Raw genomic sequence first — 24,696 nt, 5'->3', positions numbered from 1 at the left:
GGCAGTACCTGGGCGCCCCAGAGCTGAGGCCGGCAGTCGGTCTGAGGGGCGGGATCGGGAACAGGGAAAACTACGGAAATGCAGCTTGAAAAGGTAGTGTGTGGAAGAGGCGGTCCAAGGCGGCGTGGACCCCCGAGAAGACTGGGACCAGGCAGCAGCCGCGGCGTGGGCTCCCGGCGCTCCTCCCACCTCCCAGCCCGTCGCACGCCGATGCCCCCGCCCACCGCGCCTGCTGCAGGCCAGGTATGTTGGCGTGGACGGCGGCCTGTGTGTCTATGTGCATGTGTGTGCATGGCGAGGGCGGGGTGGCGAGAAGGGAAGGGGCGGGGTCTGGGAGGAGGAGGGGGCGGGAACACAAATTCAAATTAGCTTCGGTCCATCCCGAGACCGGAAGTGGCCGTGGGGCCTCCTGGGAGTTGTAGTTCCAGGGCCTGCCCTGCAACCGAGGAGGGTCTTGTCCCTAGGTGCCAGTGCCGCCCCCGGTCCCAGGCTGGCGAGAGAGGAGGAATTGAGAATCGAACCTCCCGACCTCGTCAGACCCTTAGTTCGATTTCCCTTCGTGTGGAGCCATGAACCGGGGTGAATGTGGGTGCGGTGGGGACTGAAGAGTCAGCCAGAGCCCCCTCCTGTCCTTGTGTTTGCCTTAGCCCCTCCCGCACTTCTACCAGACTCCTTATCCTAGGCCAGCTCCGCGCTGGTCATCTTAACTGTTTATCCCAGAGGCTCACGAGCAGCAAACATACCGGGGACCTTGCTCCTCGAGGGGAAGGTGGGCCCGGCAACCTGACCCTGCACGCAGCCCAGAGAAGCGAAAACTTGTGGAAATCGGACCATGCCCTCGGGATACGGAGTCAAGGACACAGGTCCCCAATGGGCACAAGAAACAGGTAGCATTCAGCAAATACGTCACGGGTGACGACGGCGCGGCCCTCCTCTTGGGGCAGGTGACCACAAGGTGGAGCTACAGCGCAACTCTGCACAGCGCGCCTGGGCCGCCCGGAACGCTCCCTGTGGCGGCTGCTCTCCTGCTTCCCACTTGCAGCCCTTCATTGCCCCAGGTGGACCTCTTGCCACCTCCAACCCACGATTCTCCCCATGATGACCCCTCAATGTCATGTCACATGCAACCCTAGATGGAAGGTGCATCCTCCACCCAGCCCCAGCGCTGAAAAGATTAGACTGTGCCAAATGGGCATTCAATTCACTGAATAACCGATTAACGGACAAGATTCAGGAACGAATGTGTCTTGAGGAAAAGACTGTGCACAGCAAAAAGCCACCTGTAGGCACAGAATTACATGGCTAGATGGGCTCTTTGGCCCCCAGCCTCTAGGCAGGAAATCAGATAAATTGCATATGTCAGGGGAGACAGTGAATGAAGCCAGGTCAATATCTCCATCATCTTATAGTTCTCCAGGAAAGGCCGTTTTGTCATCTCCTTCAGTCTGTTCCAAGCTGTCCCGTCCCTGACACCCTGTGCCTTCTACACAAGAACACGTGAACACAGATCAGAAACATTCTCTTGGCAATCTCCTCGTCTCTTCCTCTGTTCTAGTTTCATTTGGGGAGAAACTTCTGGTGACTCAGTGTCTTCCTAACCACTTCAGGTCAAAATCCCAAGGGGAACAGATTCCATGGAAGCTTGGGGCATGCCACCATCTGGGCAGAGGGCCCTCATAGTTCAAAACCTCCTATTGGCAAAGTTCACCCCACGCCAACCCCACCAACATTCCACCTCGGCCATTCTCTCTTCCTCCTTGCTGTTGGCCAATGCAGACAGGCCTCAAACTTTGGCTGGTGGGGGTCCAGGACAGGGCGTTTACTCCATTATGAAAGCGTTGATCCTGGTCAGCAGCACTGCTGTTTCTAAGCCTGGGGAGAGGGGCATATAGGGAATGAGCAAGGGGAAGGCTAGAGGAGGAGAAAAATGAAGTGAGGGGAGAAAGTTCTTACCGGCTCTCTCTCTCTTCTTAGCACATCTCCTATAGGGAGAAAAGCTTCTCATTATGAGTTCAGCCAGCTTCAAGCATGACCTTTTGACCCCGAGTTCCCCCAGACTGCCTTTCCCAAAAGGTTCAAGCCAATTGGATATATAAGGAAGGGTCTAAGAATCTCTGAGGAACCAAACAGACCAAACCCTAAGCCCCAGGCAGCATTTATGAATCTGAATCAGCCCTACCACCAGGACCCTAGGGAGAATAAAGACCCAGAAAGCTGGGGCACAAAACACTCACCGTTGGAGGAGGAAGGTCCACAAAAGCAGCAGGATGGAGACACAATTGGTAATGATCCACATCAGTAGGTAGGTTTGAGGGGACTATGGGAATAGAAAAAAGCCCCTGTCAGTGGCCAGAGCGACCCATATACAGACACAGGTAGTATATGGGGGGAGGAGGGGCAATAAGTAAGGAAGAGAGGGATAGGGTTAAGGAGAAGCAGGGATGGGAAAAGAGGAGGAGGGGTGACAGTCCCAGAGCCCTTACAATAAGCCAGACAGGGTAATGCATCTGCTGCAGCAGCTGGCAGTCATTGGTGGTGACCGAATCCACCCCTGCACACCAGAGTAGGGAGAAGAGCCAGGGCTTGTTCACTACAAATAGGTTCACCGAGACATTATCTTGGTGCAGTGCTCTGTGGAGGAGGGGAAGAAATAGGGAACATCCAGAATCATGGCGTTCCAGGCATGGGAGGGAGACAGCCCCTCTCTGTGCTTGAATCTCCAGTGTCACTTCCCCAGAGCCATCAGTTCTGCCTTTGCATAGCAGCCCCTGACCAACTCTGTCTCCTGGTGGATTCCACCTATAGGTCTTAGCTTTGCTGTCTGGGGCCACACAAATGTGTCTCTCCTCTTTGTCTCGTGACATCCCTTCAGAGGTCTGAGGGGCAGTGACCACATTCCCCTGAGTCTTCTCTTCTCCAGGCCCAACAGCCCCAGTCACTTCAACTGGGGCTGGGGACCTGGCTTATCATTCCCTTCCTCATAAAAACCTCTCTAATCTGACCTTACTCCAATTTACCTATGTTCCTTTTGAAGTTTGGAGCCTGCATCTGAAGGTGATATCCCGGGCAGGCTGGGACCAGCTTCGAGGAGAGCAAAACTCTTCCTGCCTTCTGGGCACTATGCCCATGTGAAGGCAGCCCAGGGTCAGGCTAGTTTTTGGCAGTGTCATTCATTATTCACAGTGTTCAATCAAAGCCCTGGTCTTTTTCACACATGCTCCTGCTAATGCCAGTGTCTCCCTCTCTTGTTTTTGTGCAGTTGAGCTTCTTTTGGACCCCAAATATAGGTCTTTGCATGTATCTCTGTTGCATTTCATCCTGGTACATTTGGCCCGTCATCTTGGAGTGCTTAGACCTTTCAGGGCCTCCATTTTCCCATCAGTGTTTTCATTACCAATTCATGCCTTTTGGAAACATGATCAGCAGTCGATGTTGACCAGGACAAGACTAAGGGGAGGGCCAAACCTGATATCGTGTCTCCTCCCATGGTGACAACTTGGGGAAAGTTCCTTGAAATACTTAATATGATAACTGGGCTATCTTTCAGTCCACATTTTTTTCTATCTGACCACAAGGATATTATAAGAGACCTTGGCAACTGCATGTTTGTAAGTCTATCATGTTTCCTGGCTGGGTCAGCTTCTGGGGCCCAGCTCACATCTGGGACTCTCGCCTCTCTCCCCTGGATCCATCCTCTCTTGCACCAATCTCTTTGGTGTAGAATGAAAGCTAAAATCCTTCTGGTGGCCTACAAGGTCCTACCCAATTTGGCCCCTGCCTACCTCTCCAGCCTTGCCTTCCCCTCGCTCACAAGGCTGCTGTTCCTGTTCTTCTGCAGCTCTTCCCATTGTCCTCTCTTTGTGACCTGTCAGGTCTCAGCCCAGACACCACCTCTTTAACCACTCTTCCTACTGTGACCCTCCCTAGCCCCTCTCTCCCAATCTCTACTACATCTTCCCAATTTTTTTGTCTTCAGATCACTTATCACTATCCAATATGCATATGTTTTGTGCAGTGGTTTGTTGTCTGTCTGTCTCACCCCCAAAGCCTGCAATAAACAGTGCCTGACACATAGCAGGTGTTCAATAAATATGTGTTGTATGAGTGAATGAATGAATGGCCTTTGCCTTCCCAGCCTCGGCTCTTCCCCACCATTAAGCCTCGTGTGATCCCCTCAGCTCCTTTCCTCTGGCACTCACTTGATATCCAACAGTGGCAGGTCTTGATAGGGGAGGTTGAGAAACTGGGGCCTCTCAGTGCTGTGGCCTCCCAGATGTCCATATATCTGGCGCATTTGGGGGGCCCGTTGTTGGACATAAGCCCGATCTTCATCCGGTAGCCAGAGGACCTGTGGTTCAGGGTGGATAGGCATGAAGCTGGCGAAGGCCTAGGGATTCCGGGGGTGGGGACAGGGGCAGAGAGGTCTGACTGCGGATGGGCTGTATGAGCTGGGGTGGGGCCCTGGGGCGGGAGGAAGCCTCAGCATTATCATCGTGGCCTAGGGAAGGCAGGGGAGAGGGGCACTAGGGAGCACTTGGGGTCCTGGCAACATCACCATGGCTTGGGGCACCCCTGAACTCAGCACAGTCTCCAGTGTCTGGTTCACAAAAGTGTCATGGTATGTATGGTTTCGTGGGGGGCGGCGCAGGTCAAACATGACAGAAAGGTTGTGGGCTTCAGCTTCTTTCAGTAGTTCTTTCAGGGCTGGCACTGTCTGATTCTCAGCGTCTTTCCGATCAGGGCCTGACAGCTGCTTAGCCCCCCAGAAGGGTCGCCTCTATAAGAAGAAGAAAATTGTTTCAAGACCAGAAGAAGCCTCCAGGCCATCCTCCCATCCTCATTATCTTCACTCATTACCCCCACTTGGTGTACAGCTTCGGCCCACTGCTGAGCCAGGGTTTTTCCTTTCTCCAAATTGTGGCCTTTTCTAGACCCTCTAATACCTTACTCTGGCCCCAACCTCCTATCCTCCCGGTTTCCTAACTTCCTCACTCTCACTACACTTGCCCTTGGGTCTCACGGAGACCTCTGGGATCTTGACCCATTGGTTTCCTCCCAATCCATCAGCCCCTTTCTGGCCACACCTACATCCCCTACCCATGGTCCATCCGCAGCTTGAACTACTTTTCCACAGCCCCGTCAACTCCTTTCCTGCCCCACAAATCCCAAACTCATTGAATTCTGCAATTGTCCGCCCCCTCCACCCCTAGAATCGGGGGGCAGAGCACACCACGTAGGCTGTTGGCACTGTAGTCCTATTTTTTTTTTTTTTTGGCGGTATGCGGGCCCCTCACTGTTGTGGCCTCTCCCGTTGCGGAGCACAGGCTCCAGACGCGCAGGCTCAGCAGCCATGGCTCACGGGCCCAGCCGCTCCGCGGCATGTGGGATCCTCCCGGACTGGGGCACGAACCCGTGTCCCCTGCATCGGCAGGCGGACTCTCAACCACTGCGCCACCAGGGAAGCCCTGTAGTCCTATTTTTTGCTCTCAGTGCCACTTAGCCATCCTTTTACTTTTTCTTGATTTGTTCCCTCTCCCATTCCTCCTGGTGGCTGTTCCAAACCTCTGCCACTCTCCTCTCCTCCCCTTGAAATCAACAGATGACCTTACCTCCTAGTCACTGGCATGGAGAAAGTGAGCTATCAACACTTATTAAATGTTTACTATGTGCCAGGCAGCATTAGAAGCACTTATGTGTATTAATTTATTTAGTCCTCCCGATAATCCTACAAGGTAGGTACTGTTATTATTCCCATTTTATAGTTGAGGAAAATGAAGCACAGAGACCCTAAGGAATGTTGCCTAGGCTCACACAGCTAGGAAGTGGTGAAGCCAAGATTCAAACTCAGACGTCCTTTACTCTTAAGCGCTCAGATATGTCTTAATCCCTCAGAATATGTATCCAACTGACGGGTTGGATTATGGGAGATTTTTCAATTTTAGGTTATTTCTCTGAAATTTTACTTTTAAAAAATTTTTTTTATAAGGAACTTGTATTACTTTGGTAATCAAGAAAAGAAAAACTAAACAAATTAATTATTCTTTTAAATAATTTCCATCACCTGCAGGATTGAAGTCCACACTTCTAGGCCTGGCATTCAAAGCCCCCGGAGACCAAGCCTCTGCTCCCCCGGCCCCCGGCCAGTCTCATCTCCCATGACTCCCATGCATTTTTGTCTCCCACTTCCACTGAGCCACTTTTTCATTGTCTTTTTTTTTTTTTTTTGGCCTTGCCGCGCGGCTTGCAGGATCTTAGTTCCTCAACCAGGAATCGAACCCGAGCCCAGGCAGTGAAAGCGCCAAATCCTAACCACTGGATCGCCAGGGAATTCCCACTGAGCCACTTTTTGTTCCCTGGAAAGGTTTCTTCATATTTCTGGGCTTTACACACACTCTTCCCTCTGACCAGAATTCCCGTTCCCTGCCTTGTCCATCTTAAAAACTACCCTCACTTCATATGCTGCTCAGGCATCCTCTCCTGTGAAACCACTCCTGATCCTCTCCTGTGCTCCCCCTGCCCAACAGTGACCTCTCTCTCCTCTCTACCCAGTAAAGACCTTGCTCTTGCTGGAGGTTTCATATTCTGATAGCCTGTTGCCTAGGTGCTTTCCTTACTAGGAGGGAATGACCTGAGTGCAGAGATTGTATACCTGTCGCCCAACACGGGGCTCAGCAGACGCTTATCAATGAATGAACTCCACCCCCGAGTGCCCCTGCCCATGGCTGCCTCTTCCAGAAGGCTGTCCTCACCTGTAGGAACCAGGCCCCGGCATTGAGTCTCTTCAGCTCAGTCCAGGAGAAGTTGCTACTGTGGCTGTTGACTCGGTGTGGGAACACAGTGGCCACATCTGTGGTCCTGGTCAGGCGCTCATCATGCATGAGGAAGGGGATCCCGTTGGAGCTGAAGGCACAAGGGGAGTCAGAGGGCCAAACTCTGGGGCATCATTTCCGGAGCGTCCCTGCTGTGTCCCTGGGTTCGGGAGGGGACCCCGGCTTCCCTCACCTGACCATCACATCGGTCTCAAACACAACAGCTCCACATTCAGCTGTCTTCCGCAGGGACATCAGGGTGTTCTCGGGGGCCAGCTGGGAAAGGTGAGGAGGTGGCAGGGAAGGGTGAGAGCCTGGGAACCCACAGGCCTGGTCACAGCAGCCTAGAGGAGCAGACCCTCCCTGCCCTGCCAGCATTCTGCCCAGCACTCACCATGGGGGCCCCTCGGTGTCCCATCAGCTCAGGCTTGGGGGGTAAGTCTTTGGATTCCATGATACAGGCTGAGGAGATGAATAGGGGCACCAGGTAGATGGCCAGGGCAACTCCAAAAAATAGGAGAAGTAGCAGAATCTTGGGACCTGTGGGGAGTGGGGGACAGGCTATAGAGAAAGGACAGTGGTGGGCCCTGGGGACAGAAAGCAGAGTGCAGGTGCAGGGAACGGAGCAGCAGGAGGCAGAAGCATTGATGGCCAGTGAGGGTGTGTGAGAGGGTAGAGTTGGCACCTCTTTGGTGGATACGGTAGAAGGTATCAGCCACAGGCCAGGCCAGGAGAGTGATGCCAGCAACTGCTCCAATATGAAGGAATGGGGCTGTGGCCTGTGGACAAGAGCTGTTGAGGAGGGCTCTTCTCCCTAGAAGCCCTCCCCTTCTCCCCCTAGGACCTGACTTTTGAAGTTGAGAGCTACCTGGAGTCTCGGGGCACCAGGGAGCAAGCTGTGTCCTGGGGTTGGCCACAGGCGAAGGTTTCCCCCGCTAAGCCCTGGATACCAGCCACTCACCTGCAGTGACAGACGTAAGCTATGCCACTCCTGCCGCCATTGGACCTCCAGTCCCACAAGGCCAGCGGCCACAAGAAGTATAATGAGGAGCAGCAGCACCTGGGGAACCAGGGATCTTCATGTCAACCTGGGCTTGTGGCTGCCTGGGCTGCCCCTCACTCTGAAAACAGGACCATTCTCTTCTCCTGACTCAACCACTGTCCTTCTTTCACTCAGCACATATTTACTGGGCTTCAGGTCCTGAGCTCGTGCCCAGGGATAGAAGAACTGGCTAAGTACCGGGCCCAGTGTACCCCTCTCCCGCTTGCTCCCATATGCCCACTCTACCTTGTGAGTGGTGTGCAGGCACAGAGGCTGGCCACAGAGCCGCAGGAACAGGGCCAGGAGCTGGGGGCAGAGGTGGTGGGAGTCATGAGGTGCCAAGAGAGGGGCTTCCCAGGCTGACACCTCCCTCCTCCCCTCCCCTCAGTGGCCAGGGTGAGAACGACAGGGTAGAGCTGAGCGGGAAGGAAGGGCTAAGGTTTGACCAGCTGCTCCGGGACCCACCAAGAGCAGGGATGCGTATGTGACCAGTAGAGAGATGACCAGCAGGAATGCCGGGGACCAGTCCATCCAGTGTCCCCAGTGCTGGAACAGGAATCTATGGGAGGGGAGAGGGAGGTGTCCGAGTGGGGGAAGGGCAGCGATAGTAGCCTGAGGGGAGCTGGGCTGGGTGGCTCTAGGATGGGGGCTAGAAGGGAGTGAGGGGAAGCCCTTCAGGGGGTCAGGGGCTCCACGGACTGGGGAGACTTCACGGAGGGGTTTTCAAGGAGGCTGGGTAGGGGGCAAGCCAGGCAGGGCTGGGGATGACCGAGCACCCTGGAGTCCCGAGGTGGGGAGTAGGTTGACATGTCTGCTGAGGAAGGGGGTCTGTGACACACTCATTGAAGTTGTGCAGGTCATTGAGAAGGATGAGCACGACGTACAGCCAGCCCAGGGAGAGGAGAAAGGTGAGGAAGAGCAGGCCAAACCAGATGCATTCGCACTGCAAAGGGGCAGGAGAGAAGCTCACAGCCCATCCCCACTTCAGCTCAGAGTCCCCAACAGAGGGCAGCTCAAGGGGGCTTCCTGCCAGGCATGGGGGTGCTCTGCTTTTGCAGGTAGCTCTTTCCATGTTTGAGGGGATTTTCCTCCTGGGGAGAGAAAGCCCCTTCCTTCCCTATCCCCTCCCCTCCGCTGTCTCTGAACACACCTGGCCTTCTTATCCCCTCCGAGTGGCCTCTGCCTTGGACTTCTGCCCCCCCACCCCACCCCATCCGTACTTCACCTGGTTGGTTTGTGTCCTGTTTTTGGGGCATTTCTTCCAGTGGCAGCTATACAGGCAGTGGAGGCAGTGGGCCCAGACCGAGCAGCAGCCGGGAGACTCACCCATGGTGAGGGCCTGGGGGAAGGGACACTTGGCTATCAGGGACCCTGGCAGAAGGCAGATCCCAGCCTCCCTCCCAGTATATGTGAGGAGCCCCGGGAGGAGCAGAGGCCTGGGCCGCTGCTCAGCAACGGAGGTCACAGGGCAGGCCCCAAGTGCCAGATTGGATGAGGAGGTGAGCAAAGGGGACAGTTTCCGGGGTCTTTCTTTCCCTTTCATCTGCATATGTGGAAAGTCAGTGGGACACCCAGAGGTCTAGCCTCCTGGCAGGATATACACCCACTCTCTCCATCTCCTCCCCTTTCAACAGCATCCCTATCTGGGGATGGAGAGGTTGCCTGTGGTAGGGACTCAGGAGAAACTTCCCTGGGGGTGGGGCAAACACGGTTTAGCAAGTTGAGGCAGATCTGGCCAAACTTCAGGCGGCCCCGTGTTGAGGCTTCCGCCATAGAAGCCAGGAGTAACCTGAAGGAGAGGCACCAGGACTGACCTGGGGCCGAGGGAGGCCTGGCTAGTGGCTATTTGGTTAGTTGCTATGGATACAGAGATTGCACACATTACAAAGCTCTGAACTGAAAGATTCTCTGTCTCCACCTCCCAGGGGCAAGGGGGCACTACCAATAAGAGGAAATCTTGAGGAGAACAGGTTGCCTGGGTCACTCCCTACCTTCTGAAGGAAACTTTTTCCTGCCTGCACACATCTGGAACGTCTAAGCCCTCTCACCCCAGTCCTGTCGTTTCTTGCCCAGTCATCCCCCAACCTCAGCCAGGAACCCAGTCCCCGCCTTTTCCTTCTCAGGGGCCCCACCCTCTGAGGGAACTTTGGTGAAAGTACAACAAATACAGGGCAAAGGTGTGTATGGGGCCTGTGGTTGTCTTTGGACCTTGTGCTTTGAGGTCAAGCTGAGTCCAAGCTGGCTTACTGATCCCCAGACTAGGCTGGGTGTGTGATTTTGATTCTACATGAGAAGGTGTGGGATTTGTGTCAGCATTTGTATGTGCATGCGCACTAGTGGCTGTCAGTAAAATGGGTTTCTAGGTGATTTGGAGTATGTAAAGGAGCCCCTGGATACACCCAAAGTGGGTGTGGTCTGAGGAACATGACCCCTTGCCTTGTCATCTGGGCTCCCCTGAAGCTGTGGAGTCTTTAGGGGTTGCACAGTGGCTGAAAGGAGGGTGTGGCCGCTCCTGAAACAGCCCTTCTTACCCTCTGCTTGCCTTGGGAAAGGAGGGTTGGGGTAGGAATGGAAGTTAGGGGGCTGAAGCTGGGGGGAGGGAAACCTCTCCCCACCCTGACACCCCTCCCAGGAAAAAGCCAACCCAGAGGGAGGTCCCCTGCCTCTTCCCATGCTGGGACCGAGTGGTTGTAGCCTGCCTCGGGCTCCAGCCGTACCTCGGGTACTGCCTCTGCACCCTGGACACTGCCGTCCAGGGTCCCACCTCCCTCCAGAAGCTGTCTGTAGGATAGGGTCAGGATCTGAGCAGCCAGAAAACTCCAGTCAGGGGAGCTGACCAGGGGTGCTGCTCAATCCCTGGGCCCAATCCCTGCCGGCAGGAGCCGGTCTCGGCCCTGCCACTCCCGCCTGTGGCCCCCAGCCTTCCCGAGCCCTCACACCTTTTCTCAGCAGCAGGTCCGCTCTGCTCTCTGCCCTCTGCTGTGCACTGCACTGTTTCCCAGGTCCTCTCCGAGTTGTCAGCCTCCTCCCTCTTCCAGGCTCAGCCCCCACCAGTCAAACAGGTGGCACTGTTGCCACCTACAGGAGGCTGTGCGGGTCCTCTCCCAAGGCCTGCAGCTGCTCTGTTGCCTGTGGTGTCCGTGCCTGGTCGGGTGGGAAGATGGGAGGGGGGAAGGGGGAGGGCGAGCAGATCTGCTGCTTTACTCGCTGTCGGTCAGGGGGCTTGGGGTGAGGAATTCCTTTGTGCAGCTTTCCCCATCCCTCTGTCCCTCCTCCTGTTCTCTTAGTCACTGCTGGGGCTTTGTCCCGGCTCAGGGAGGCGAGGGCTGAGGGCTGAGGGCGCGGGTGGGCGGGAAGCTGGGGGGAGGTGACCACACAACTTTGCAACTTGGCAGTGAGGAGAAGGGGCCCAGCCAGCCCCCTGGAAGGGGGTGTGTATGTGTGCGAGGAAGTCTAGCATCCAGTCTCAAGCTCCCTGGGAGGATAGCCTTAATTCATCAGCCTCCCTTCCCTCTTGGGATCTTGCTTCTGCTTCTGCAAGGTGCATCTAGAAGGGAACTCAGAATTGCATGCCACTTCTTGTTTCACCCAGTTTCTGGACCAGGGGTCTCCGTGGGCCTTATGGGACCTGGGTGGTACTAGCAGCCCTTCCCTTTCCCCCCTCACCCCAGAAAGGAGATGCTCATTCAAGATGTGCTGAGATTTGCATCTTTTTCACTGCTTTGACCCCAAGGCATCTACCGTCTCTTTCCAAGAATCATTTGAGGAGTGTATAGTGGTATGGTCACTGGCTTTTGGAAGATGAATACACATAAAAGACACTTACCACACCATCAGCAGGGGAGGGATGGCCAGCAGGCCGTAGAGTTAGCTCAGTGCTAAAGCACAGGGCTCTGGGTGGGCCAGGGACTGGGGGCTGGCTTGATTGACCTTCCCTCTCAACCTTTTGGCTGAGGCAGTGGCTCGATGCCTGGGGGCTAGTGCAGTGTTGGTGGGAAAGAATGTCTTCTCTGGGGATAAGTTCATTTACCCCTCCCCCAAACGCACTGGATTTGGAGCAGTGAGAAGGAAGACCTGCTCTCTTAGGCCAAGAGCCTGCCCCCTCCTTCTCTGCCTTCCCATTGTATCCAGGCTCTAGTTGGCAATGGCAAAGGCTCCCTTGCTCCCTCGGCATTAAAATGCAAAGAGAAGCAAGGCTGCTTGCTGGCAGGAGGCCAGAAAGGGCTGCAGGGTCACCTAGTCCCGAAGGCTTCGCTCTAGGCAGGTTGTCCTTCAGTTTCCTTTGCTTGGACTCTGTTGGATTTTGGAGGAGTCTTGGCTTTCATGTGCTAAATTCTGGGGTGTACTTTGGGAGATTTGTTTGGGGCAGGGGGCTGGGATTCAGAATGCATGGATATGACGCTCAGGGCTTGTGAACTCCTGAGAAGGCTGCAGGGCCAGGGCTGGCTCCCTTTTTGCCTTAAGCAGAGATGAAGAACCCAGATGCAGAGTGAGGAGTAAGCTGTGCCCATCCTCTTCCCTTTCAAAGGAGGAAGCAGGGTGTAAGTGTAGTCCTGTCCGGGGGCTGGGCAGCAGTACGATCCCATGCCCAGGTGACTCCAAATCAGGCCGCAGGCTGTCAGTAATGGCCATCACTGCCGATCTAGAGCCAGCTAAGAACTTTTGGTGTCAGACCTGGGTTCAAGTCCTACTAGCTCGATTACTCGTTAACTTTGTGACTTTAGTGAAGTGACTTAACATCTTTGTATCTCAGTTTTCTCATCTGCAAAATGAGACCTATTCACCTTGAACTTTTTTGTGAGGAGCAAATAAAATTGTGGCAAGCACATGGAGATGCTTGGTAAATATGGTCCCTTCCTCGTAAATCTGGAGGTCAGGCAGCCTCTACAGTGAAGGTCAGGCCACTGGCCTTGCTAGCATTATTCTAACCTCCTGAGATAACAGAGCAACATGAAGACACATGACTTGCTGCTCCATACTCCCCTCAGGGGATGAGGGCTGCTACAAGGCAGTGGGGCTTGGGCACTTGCACTGACTTTCCTTAATAGCGTTCCCAGGGGCGGAGGAACACAGGTTGAAATTGTATTTCTCCCGCTAGCACAGAAGACTCTTTCCAAACAGCAGATGGGCTAAGATTTATTTATTTACTTAACATTAACATTTAAAAAGATTTCATTTACCTCAGCAACTTGAAAGACAATTGATTGTACTATTAGAACACTTGAAATTTAGAGACAAGAAAGATCCCAGCGCCATTCTGGAGGTGGCGTGAAGATCTGTGCCGGGCCTCCAACCTAGGCTAGGCTCTGCCATGAAACTGAGATAACCTAAAGATAAGACAGCCTTGGTCTCAGTCCCACTGGGACACAGCCCTAACTGCTCATGAGTAAGAGACAGCTAGATTGTACTGAGGACTGGTTCCTCATGAGTCATCAGGAAGGTCAGTTGGTTCTGTCTTCAGCAGGTAGCTTAGCACCCTTCTGGAGAGGAGAGTAGTCGTCAGGGGCTCTGGACACGAAGTTGCCAACATCCAACAAAGGTTCCCTCTGGACACGAAGTTGCCAACATCCAACAAAGTTTCCCTCTTTTTCAGTAACGTGCTGTTCCTTTTTTCAACAGCAAGAAACCTGAAATCAAGAGGAATCATGAAAAAAAACCCCTTCTGGCTGCAACCTGAAGGCATCTCCCAAGCCAGACCAGGGCAGATATGATGAGTCCAACTTCAGTGGGCCTCTTCTTCAATGGGGGAGCAGCCAGAGAAGAAGCTGGTATTGCTGGCCAGAGCTCGTTTCTTTTTCTTCCCTGGAGCTTTATTTTCTTGGGATTCTGTTGCTACATGTTTTGACTCTGGGAGGCCAAGGGAGGAGGCACCTGGAGCCGTGTTGTTTAATAGCACCTGCTCCACATCACACATGTCTTTCAGGATCTAGGAAGGACAGAGACAGCTATATGACTAGATCTGGGGTAGGGACAGAGGCTCAGCGCAGCCTAGCCACTACAGATGTTTAGCACACTCCCAATAGTATGAGGTGACCCCCCAAATAGCTCTGTTGAAAAAACCAGACTCTAGCAGATGCCCGGTTCCCAGTTCCCAGTTCCCAGCAAGCTGATTGTACCTTTACCTCCTTTTCTCCCACAGCTCTCTGTCAGTGCTAATGCTGAGACGGACGCTAATACATTTGGAAACACCTGGCTTTTAGGCCACCTACCTTGCTGTTGGGAGTGGCACAGACAGGGTTAAAGAAGCTCAATCCTGGGGTCACCTCTGTGGGATCCTCCAGTTTGAAGGAGCCTTCAGAATCCCGAGTCCGCTCAACAGTGCCCAAGCTATCCTGAGAATCAGACAGGGATATTAGAAATTCAGCTACTAGGGTTACACAATCAGTCTGCTCCCCTTCAGCCAGTGAGGTACCAGCTCTGAGGGCCTCATCAGTCAGTGTAAGCAGGTCTTAGGGTGACCCTGCTTGGGGAGGTCATAGTGCTCAAAGGCAGCCTCTGAAGGCAAAAGACTGGGTAGGAGAGTAGCACAGGACACATCATGAGGCATGGTTTAAAACAAGGCTGAGCCTTGGTCATTTCTTTGATTAATCCTCTCCCCTCCCCAATCTATAATATACTTTTTAGCATTTCTACAGAGTGTTGCCTGTATTGGTCTTCCTTTCAGAGAGGAAGCTGAGGCCAAGAGAGAGAAGTTGCTTAGGTAACAAGGCTACTCTGTGGTAGAGCTTGGATTAGAATTATAGCCTGTTGTCATGGAAACTGAACTGGATTAAGAGTCAGGAAGCCTGAGGTCTAATCTTAGCTGCCATGACCAGCTGTATAATATCACACCCAGTCACTTAAGCTTATCTCTGGGCCTTAGTTTCCTTCTCTGTAAAATGGCAGTATTGGACTAGATCAGTGGTTTTCCAACTGAAATTCTAAGAGGAAACTCGATATATAAACAAGTAAAGAGCAAGTTGCTTTGGTTGGCACGGGGTCAAACTGAGCTGGGCCACACTCCTCTGCCTGGAAGCACTTCCATGGAGCCACTATAGGACTCTAGAACCCAAATTGAGAAAAGCATGGACATAGAGAATCCTGAAGGTCCTTCTGCAATGCTACTTCTACAGTTCTTAGCCTGACCTCTAGCTTGCCACTTTAGTCCTCTAATGATTACCTACCTCAGAAGTTTTTTTAATGGACGACCCAGGGCAAAACTGCACCCATATAGATGGTTAAGAAATGCACGGTGAACTAGTCTTGCTAAAATTCCTGTGTATCACACAGAGAGCAGTAGGAATGAGCTTTTGCCGTGGGCACAGGTAGGCATAAGGCAAGTTCGGGCATCTGACCTGCTTGGTGCTGCACTTCTCAGTACACATTTTATTTCCTTGAGTCTGCTATCCCTGGGAGCAATGTAAGAACAATTACAGTTAACTTGGCTCAGAACAGTGAATATCAGAAAGACCAAGTTCCTGTGGGTCTTTTCCTAGAGCCATGGAATAGCTGGTTCCCATGGAGAAGGTCTAAGTAACTAATGTCTCAAGATGTTAGAAGGATTAACTTCCTTCCTGGAAACTGCTACCTCAGCACGTGGCCCTTACAATTCCAGCTAAGCCTCTGGACTAGTTTGATCCTGCGTGGCTGTATGCCTGTAAATGCTTGCTCTACTGTTCCTTGCTTGTGCCTTAGACACTGTACAGAAATTTTACAGCCAAGGCTAGGGGTGGGGAACTGCATATCTGGGAATCTCCTGGGAGAGGCTGTGGCTTCTGAAGGGGTTGTGTAGACAGGTTAGCAGCAAGGAAGAAGGACTGAGAAACGAAATGTCTTTTTCTGGTTGCAGAGGGAAGAAGGGTGGGAAGGGCTGTGCAGGAGACTGGCTTTCAGGAAGGAAGGCAGAAGAAAAGGACAGAAACTGCTGGGAGATCTGAAAGGATGGTGAGGGACGACAGCACCGATCCTACCTTGCCTTGCTGACGGTTCCTACACTTTGTGGGGTCACAGCTGCAGTCCACGCCACAGTCCAACTTCTGTCTCCTGCACCCGCACTGCTTGTTCCCACACCAGCCCTTGCAGGAACACTGCAAAGCAGGTTTGTAGAAAGACACATTACTGAGTCAGAAGACTAGGTTTGAAGTACCTTCCCTTCATTCTCAGGCCATTCTAGAAAAACTGGAAAGTACCATCAACTTTACTAAGCTTCTATCTCCTCAGTCCTCTCTTTAGTGAAACAATGATCACCAAGAACCCCCATAGGTTTTCTAAGAACAAGTCATGCCACACTTTTGGGATAGTATACTTGAAAGATGGATTGGATGGATACCATAATAATGCAGGGCAACTGACAAAGATCCTCATGGTGATATAATGGCCAAAGTGAAGAACTATGAGATGAATGGGAGTAGAATTAGGCATATTTAAGGACTGAGTATAGTTGCTCAGTATCTTTAGATCTACCCAGCTGTACTTTCATCCAACTCACATTTCTACAGTTTGTTTAGTGTCAGCCTGGGCTTTGTCCTCAGCAGTTTAATCATTCAACATTTTAATAAATCACTGATGATATGAATACATTTACATTTACATTTGTATAGCACTTTACAGTTTCCGAGTACTTTCATATATAGAAATGCAAAATCTCATTTGAATCTCATAGCCAGTCTACAAGGTAGGCATATTTATCAGCTGTAACAACGACACAAAGCTGGAAGGATGATTAATATGTAAGATAATAGGATCACAATTCAAAAATATTTTGACTGGCTGGAATTATGGGCTGGAAGCAGACAGAAAAGTTATAACAGGGATAAATGTAAGTCTGGCACTAAGTTCCCCCAAATCAGCCATATAAATGTAATGTTGGGTGGGGGAGATCTGGCTTAAAAGTAGTTTGGTGCAGGGAATTCCCTGTCAGTCCAGTGGTTAGGACTCGGAGCTTGCACTGCCGATGGCCCAAGGGCCCAGGTTCAATCCCTGGTTGGGGAACTAAGATCCCACAAGCAAGAATGGAGTCCGCCTTTCCACAGAGCTGGAACTCCTGGCTTGGGGTCTCTTCCCTCCGCCGTCACTGAACTGCCCCAGAGCCTGAGCGGAGGGCGGCCTCACTGAGGCTGCCGGCTCTGGAGGGGCCCCAGCGGCCAAAGCTGCGACAGTCCCGGGGACCACGGGCCGGATCACTCATCCTGGGGTAAGCCAGCTGCCATGTCATGAGGACACTCAAGCAGCCCTAAGGAGAGATCCATGTGGCAAGGAACTGAGGCCTCCTACCTACAGCCACATGACCGTGTGGATGACAGGCTCTTGGTGCTCCAGCCAGGCATCAGGGCTGTGCCTCTGAGGTGGGAGAGCCAAGTTCAGGACACTGCTCCACAAGAGGCCTCCCAGCTCCACGTAATACCAAACAGCGAAAATCTCCCAGAGATCTCCATCTAAATGCCAAGACCCAGCTCCACTCAATGACCAGCAAGATACAGTGCTGGACACCCTATGCCAAACAACTAGCAAGACAGGAACACAACCCCATCCATTAGCAGAGAGGCTGCCTAAAATCATAAAAAGGCCACAGACATGCCAAAACACACCACCAGATGTGGACCTGCCTACCAGAAAGACAAGATTCAGCCTCATCCACCAGAACACAAGCACCAGTTGCCTCCACCAGGAAGCCTACACAACCCACTGGACTAACCTTAGCCACTGGGGACAGACACCAAAAACAACGGGAACTACGAACATGCAGCCTGCGAAAAGGAGACCCCAAACACAGTAAGTTAAGCAAAATGAGAAGACAGGGAGACACACAGCAGATGAAGGAGCAAGGCAAAAACCCACCAGACCTAACAAATAAAGAGGAAATAGGCAGTCTACCTGAAAAAGAATTCAGAATAATGATAGTAAAGATGATCCAAAATCTTGGAAATAGAATGGAGCAAATACGAGAAACATTTAACAAGGAGTGAGAAGAACTAAAGAACAAACAAAGTGATGAGCAACACAATAAATAAAATTAAAAATTCTCTAGAAGGGATCAATAGCAGAATAACTGAGGGAGAAGAACGGATAAGTGACCTGGAAGATAAAATAGTGGAAATAACTACTGCAGAGCAGAATAAAGAAAAAAGAATGAAAAGAATTGAGGATGGTCTCAGAGACCTTTGGGACAACATTAAATGCACCAACATTCGAATTATAGGGGTCCCAGAAGAAGAAAAGAAAAAGAAAGGGACTGAGAAAATATTTCAAGAGATTATAGTTGAAAACTTCCCTAATATGGGAAAGGAAATAGTTAATCAAGTCCAGGAAGCACAGAGAGTCCCATACAGGATAAATCCAAGGAGAAACACGCCAAGACACATATTAATCAAACTGTCAAAAATTAAATACAGGGCTTCCCTGGTGGTGCAGTGGTTAAGAATCCACCTGCCAATGCAGGGGACATGGGTTCTAGCCCTGTTCTGGGAAGATCCCACATGCCGCTGAGCAACTAAGCCTGTGCGCCACAACTACAGAACCTGCGCTCTAGAGCCCGTGAGCCACAACTACTGAGCCCACGTGCTACAACTACTGAAGCCTGCGTGCCTAGAGCCCATGTTCCACAGCAAGAGAAGCCACCACAACGAGAGGCCTGTGTACTGCAATGAAGAGTAGCTCCTGCTTGCCATAACTAGAGAAAGCCCACTCACAGCAATGAAGACCTAACGCAGCCAAAATAAATAAAAAAATAAATTAATAAACAGTACTTCTTTAAAAAAAAAAGAAAATAAAATTAATTACAAAGAAAAAATATATTAAAAAAATTAAAAGCAGCAAGGGAAAAACAACAAAAAACACAAAGGGATTCTCCATAAGGTTAACAGATGATCTTTCAGCAGAAACTCTGCAAGCCAGAAGAGACTGGCAGGACATATTTAAACTGATGAAGGAGAAAAACCTACAACCAAGATTACTCTACCCAGCAAGGATCTCATTCAGATTTGACGGATAAATTAAAACCTTTACAGACAAGCAAAAGCTAAGAGAATTCAGCACCACCAAAACAGCTTTACAACAAATGCTAAAGGAACTTCTCTAGGCAGGAAACACAAGAGAAGGAAAAGACCTACAATAACAAACCCAAAACAATTAAGAAAATGGTAATAGGAACATACATATCGATAACTACCTTAAATGCAAATGGATTAAATGCTCCAACCAAAAGACATACACTGGCTGAATGGATACAAAAACAAGACCCATATATATGCTGTCTACAAGAGACCCACTTCCGACCTAGGGACACATACAGACTGAAAGTGAGGGGATGGAAAAAGATATTCGATGAAAATGGAAACCAAAAGAAAGCTGGAGTAGCAATTCTCCTATCAGACAAAATAGACTTTAAAATAAAGACTATTAGAAGAGACAAAGAAGGACACTACATAATGATCAAGGGATCGATCCAAGAAGAAGATATAACAATTGTAAATACTAATGCACCCAACATAGGAGCACCTCAATACATAAGGCAAATACTAACAGCCATAAAAGGGGAAATCGACAGTAACACATTCATAGTAGGGGACTTTAACACCCCACTTTCACCAATGGACAGATCATCCAAAATGAAAATAAATAAGGAAACACAAGCTTTAAGTGATACATTAAACAAGATGGACTTAATTGATATTTATAGGACATTCCATCCAAAAACAACAGAATACACATTCTTCTCAAGGGCTTATGGAACATTCTCCAGGACAGATCACATCTTGGGTCACAAATCAAGCCCTGGTAAATTTAAGAAAATTGAAATTGTATCAAGTATCTTTTCTGACCACAATGCTATGAGACTGGATATCAATTACAGGAAAACATCTGTAAAAAATACAAACACATGGAGGCTAAACAATACACTACTTAATAACCAAGAGATCACTGAAGAAATCAGAGGAAATCAAAAAATATGTAGAGGGCTTCCCTGGTGGCGCAGTGGTTGAGAATCTGCCTGCTAATGCAGGGGACACAGGTTTGAGCCCTGGTCTGGGAAGATCCCACATGCCATGGAGCAACTAGGCCCGTGAGCCACAACTACTGAGCCTGCACGTCTGGAGCCTGTGCCCCACAACAAGAGAGGCCACAATAGTGAGAGGCCTGCGCGCCGCGATGAAGAGTGGCCCCCGCTTACCACAACTAGAGAAAGCCCTCGCACAGAAACGAAGATCCAACACAGCCAAAAATAAATAAATAAACAAAAACAAAACAACAAAAAAGATACACATAACTGAATATAATACATTCTTTTAAAAAAATACGTAGAAACAAATGACAATGAAAACACGACAACCCAAAACCTATGGGATGCAGCAAAAGCAGTTCCAAGAGCAAAGTTTATAGCAGTACAGTCCTACCTTAAAAAACAAGAAACATCTCAAATAAACAACCTAAACTTACACCTAAAGCAATTAGAGAAAGAAGAACAAAACAACCCAAAAGTTAGCAGAAGGAAAGAAATCATAAAGATCAGATCAGAAATAGATGAAAAAGAAATGAAGGAAATGATAGCAAAGATTAATAAAACTAAAAGCTGGTTCTTTGAGAAGATAAACAAAACTGATAAACCATTAGCCAGACTCATCAAGAAAAAAAGGGAGAAGACTCAAATCAATAGAAATAGAAATGAAAAAGGAGAAGTAACAACGAACACTGCAGAAATACAAAAGATCATGAGAGATTACTACAAGCAACTATACGCCAATAAAATGGACAACCTGGAAGAAATGGATAAATTCTTAGAAATGCACAACCTGCCAAGACTGAATCAGGAAGAAATAGAAAATAAGAACAGACCAATCACAAGCACTGAAATTGAAACTGTGATTAAAAATCTCCCAACAAACAAAAGCCCAGGACCAGACGGCTTCACAGGCGAATTCTATCAAACATTCAGAGAAGAGCTAACACCTATCCTTCTTAAACTCTTCCAAAATATAGCAGAGGGAGGAACACTCCCAAACTCATTCTACGAGGCCACCATCACCTTGATACCAAAACCAGACAAGGATGTCACAAAGAAAGAAAACTACAGGCCAATATCACTGATGAACATAGATGCAAAAATCCTCAACAAAATACTAGCAAACAGAATCCAACAGCACATTAAAAGGATCATACACCATGATCAAGTGGGGTTTATTCCAGGAATGCAAGGATTCTTCAATATACGCAAATCAATCAATGTGATAAACTATATTAACAAATTGTAGGAGAAAAACGATACGATCATCTCAATAGATGCAGAGAAAGCTTTCGACAAAATTTAGCAACCATTTATGATAAAAACCCTGCAGAAAGTAGGCACAGAGGGAACTTTCCTCAACATAATAAAGGCCATATATGACAAACCCACAGCCAACATCGTCTTCAATGGTGAAAAACTGAAACCATTTCCACTAAGATCAGGAACAAGACAAGGTTGCCCACTCTCACCACTCTTATTCAACATAGTTTTGGAAGTTTTAGCCACAGCAATCAGAGAAGAGAAGGAAATAAAAGGAATCCATATCGGAATAGAAGAAGTAAAGCTGTCACTGTTTGCAGATGACATGATACTATACATAGAGAATCCTAAAGATGCTACCAGAAAACTACTAGAGCTAATCAATGAATTTGGTAAAGTTGCAGGATACAAAATTAATGCACGGAAATCTCTGGCATTCCTATACACTAACAACAAAAAATCTGAAAGTGAAATCAAGAAAACACTCCCATTTACCATTGCAACAAAAAGAATAAAATATCTAGGAATAAACCTACTTAAGGAGACAAAAGACCTGTTTGCAGAAAATTATAAGACACTGATGAAAGAAATTAAAGATGATACAAACAGATGGAGAGATATACCATGTTCTTGGAATGGAAGAATCAACATTGTGAAAATGACTCTACTACCCAAAGCAATCTACAGATTCAGTGCAATCACTATCAAACTACCACTGGCATTTTTCACAGAACTAGAACAAAAAATTTCACAATTTGTATGGAAACACAAAAGACCCCGAATAGCCAAAGCAATCTGGAGAACGAAAAACGGAGCTGGAGGAATCAGGCTCCCTGACTTCAGACTATACTACAAAGCTACAGTAATCAAGCCAGTATGGTACTGGCACAAAACCAGAAAGATAGATCAATGGAACAGGATAGAAAGCCCAGAGATAAACTCATGCACATATGGTCACCTTATCTTTGATAAACGAGGCAGGAATGTACAGTGGAGAAAGGACAGCCTCTTCAATAAGTGGTGCTGGGAAAACTGGACAGGTACATGTAAAAGTATGAGATTAGATGACTCCCTAACACCATACACAAAAATAAGCTCAAAATGGATTAAAGACCTAAATGTAAGGCCAGAAACTATCAAACTCTTAGAGGAAAAAAAACATAGGCAGAACACTCTATGACATAAATCACAGCAAGATCCTTTTTGACCCACCTCCTAGAGAAATGGAAATAAAAACAAAAATAAACAAATGGGACCTAATGAAACTTCAGTGCTTTTGCACAGCAAAGGAAACCATAAACAAGATGAAAAGACAACCCTCAGAATGGGAGAAAATATTTGCAAATGAAGCAACTGACAAAGGATTAATCTCCAAAATTTATAAGCATCTCATACATCTCAATAACCTAAAAACAAACAACCCAATCCAAAAATGGGCAGAAGACCTAAATAGACATTTCTCCAAAAAAGATATACAGACTGCCAATAAACACATGAACGAATGCTCAACATCATTAATCATTAGAGAAATGCAAATCAAAACTACAATGAGATATCATCTCACACCAGTCAGAATGGCCATCATCAAAAAATCTAGAAACAATAAATGCTGGAGAGGGTGTGGAGAAAAGGGAACACTCTTGCAGTGCTGGTGGGAATGTGAATTAGTACAGCCACTATGGAGAACAGTATGGAGGTTCCTTAAAAAACTACAAATAGAACTACCATATGACCCAGCAATCCCACTACTGGGCATATACCCTGAGAAAACCATAATTCAAAAAGAGTCATGTACCAAAATGTTCATTGCAGCTCTATTTACAATAGCCAGGAGATGGAAGCAACCTAAGTGTCCATCATCAGATGAATGGATAAAGAAGATGTGGCACATATATACAGTGGAATATTACTCAGCCATAAAAAGAAACGAAATTGAGCTATTTGTAATGAGGTGGATAGACCTAGAGTCTGTCATACAGAGTGAAGTCAGAAAGAGAAAGACAAATACCGTATGCTAACACATATATATGGAATTTAAGAAAAAAATGTCATGAAGAACCTTGGGGTAGGACAGGAATAAAGACACAGACTTACTAGAGAATGGACTTGAGGATATGAGGAGGGGGAAGGGTAAGCTGAGACAAAGCAAGAGAGAGGCATGGACATATATACACTACCAGACGTATGGTAGATAGCTAGTGGGAAGCAGCCGCATAGCACAGGGAGATCAGCTCGGTGCTTTGTGACCGCCTGGAGGGGTGGGATAGGGAGGGTGGGAGGGAGGGAGACGCAAGAGGGAAGAGATATGGGAACATATGTATAACTGATTCACTTTGTTATAAAGCAGAAACCAACACACCATTGTAAAAGCAATTATACTGCAATAAACATGTAAAAAAAAAAAAAAAGCAAGCCAGTCAGCCAGTAATTTGGAGCTCAGAAATCATAGGGAGAGAATGTTTCAGTAAACCCTGGGTCAGTCAGACTCTATTTGAAATGATATATCCTATTTTAGGGCCCCATAAATTGTTTTAGGCATATAAAAAGTGTAGACAAGAAAAAAACCCCACTCATGTCCCCAACCCTCCCTTGATGAGTAAAATACAGATAGAACTGAAGCCTCCTGTCTATGCTTTCCTGATCCCATTTGCCTTCCTCCCTCCCAGGGGCAGTCTCTTGAATTAGGTGCTTATTATCCCATGCATGTCTCTTTTTTACCACATATGAGTTTTTGTTTAAAATATGTAAGGAGTTATCTTACATACTTTTAAACTTTATATAAATGGTATCTTATCATCCGTTGATGCATGTAGCTCCTGTTCCATTCATTTTCACACTATGAGCATGCCACAATTTACCCATACTCCTCATAGTGCCATATTTCACACTTACAACAAGGCTACAGTAGTAATAGCTGACATCACCATGTGCCAGGCACTGTTACAAGCGCTTTCCATATATTAAGCCCATTTTATCAATAAGTATGTTTCCTTGTGCACACATTCAGGAGTCCACTGTGTGTATGTGCTTCACAAAGAGGGAATTAAACAAAAAGGGGGTGGGTGACCAGCATTATATGAAGTGATGTTGTAAGAGAAATGGTGGAAGAAAGTAAGGATAGTTTGGCTTGGAACAAATATAGGTGACAGAGCTCTCAGAATGATGGATTAGAGTCAGAGGAGACCTCAGTGACCATCTAAAGCCTGATTTGATGTATGAAGCCCCACTCAAACATCCCTGGTCTTATTATCCAATGCTCTATTTATCCTGAGATAACAGTTTCTATATAACTTCTGATCTCAGGACCAAATTCTGCCATCTGGAATGATATGGAATCAATTTAACCCCACTTTCACAGCATATATGTTCAAACCCTGAGCATCGTTTTCACTCCCCAGTCCCACTCTGTCCAAATCCTCTCAAAGCTAAATATACCTAGCTCCCTCAATGATTCACCACATGACATGGTTTCCAAGAATTCTCACCACCTTGGCTATATAACAATTTCTCCAAGTTCATCTTCAATTGTGACACCCAGAAATGAGCATAACTTTCTAAATGTGGTGTGACCATTGTGAAGCAGATTGAGACAAACACCTCCCTTG

The 24,696-nt window shown here is 48.6% G+C and overlaps 2 protein-coding genes across 3 annotated transcripts in view; both read right to left on the bottom strand.

Moving 5' to 3' along the window:
• Window positions 1-1,235: 1,235 nt before the first annotated feature.
• GDPD2 (glycerophosphodiester phosphodiesterase domain containing 2) lies at window positions 1,236-9,181 on the bottom strand (the record flags this gene model as incomplete). Of its 2 annotated transcripts, none has more annotated exons than XM_082681477.1 (15): window positions 1,236-1,872; window positions 1,954-1,982; window positions 2,235-2,317; window positions 2,484-2,631; window positions 4,200-4,348; window positions 4,556-4,777; window positions 6,750-6,900; window positions 7,003-7,085; window positions 7,204-7,349; window positions 7,495-7,588; window positions 7,771-7,869; window positions 8,098-8,157; window positions 8,317-8,410; window positions 8,628-8,794; window positions 9,077-9,181. In XM_082681477.1, 15 exons carry the CDS (start codon window positions 9,179-9,181, stop codon window positions 1,820-1,822), a joined length of 1,683 nt encoding a protein of 560 aa, XP_082537603.1. In that variant the 3' UTR covers window positions 1,236-1,819. The 2 variants fall into 2 exon arrangements, with proteins under 2 accessions (XP_082537603.1, XP_082537604.1); XM_082681478.1 differs by having other exon boundaries at window positions 8,691-8,794.
• Window positions 9,182-13,367: 4,186 nt separating this feature from the next.
• The window catches only part of KIF4A (kinesin family member 4A), a 126,182-nt gene continuing 114,853 nt past the window's right edge, over window positions 13,368-24,696 (bottom strand). The window contains exons 28-30 of the mRNA XM_082681712.1: window positions 15,801-15,917; window positions 14,061-14,183; window positions 13,368-13,777 (exon numbers count right to left, since the gene is read on the bottom strand). Of these exons, the coding sequence (XP_082537838.1) occupies window positions 13,574-13,777; window positions 14,061-14,183; window positions 15,801-15,917 (444 nt within the window). The 3' untranslated portion in view covers window positions 13,368-13,573. The remainder of the gene's footprint in view (window positions 13,778-14,060; window positions 14,184-15,800; window positions 15,918-24,696) is intronic.

This window comes from Grampus griseus (assembly GCF_964374135.1).
Source record: "Grampus griseus genome assembly, chromosome: X".
Lineage (NCBI taxonomy): Eukaryota > Metazoa > Chordata > Mammalia > Artiodactyla > Delphinidae > Grampus > Grampus griseus.
The sequence above is the reverse complement of the archived record's forward strand: the minus strand, read 5'-3'. Positions and strand labels throughout refer to the sequence as shown.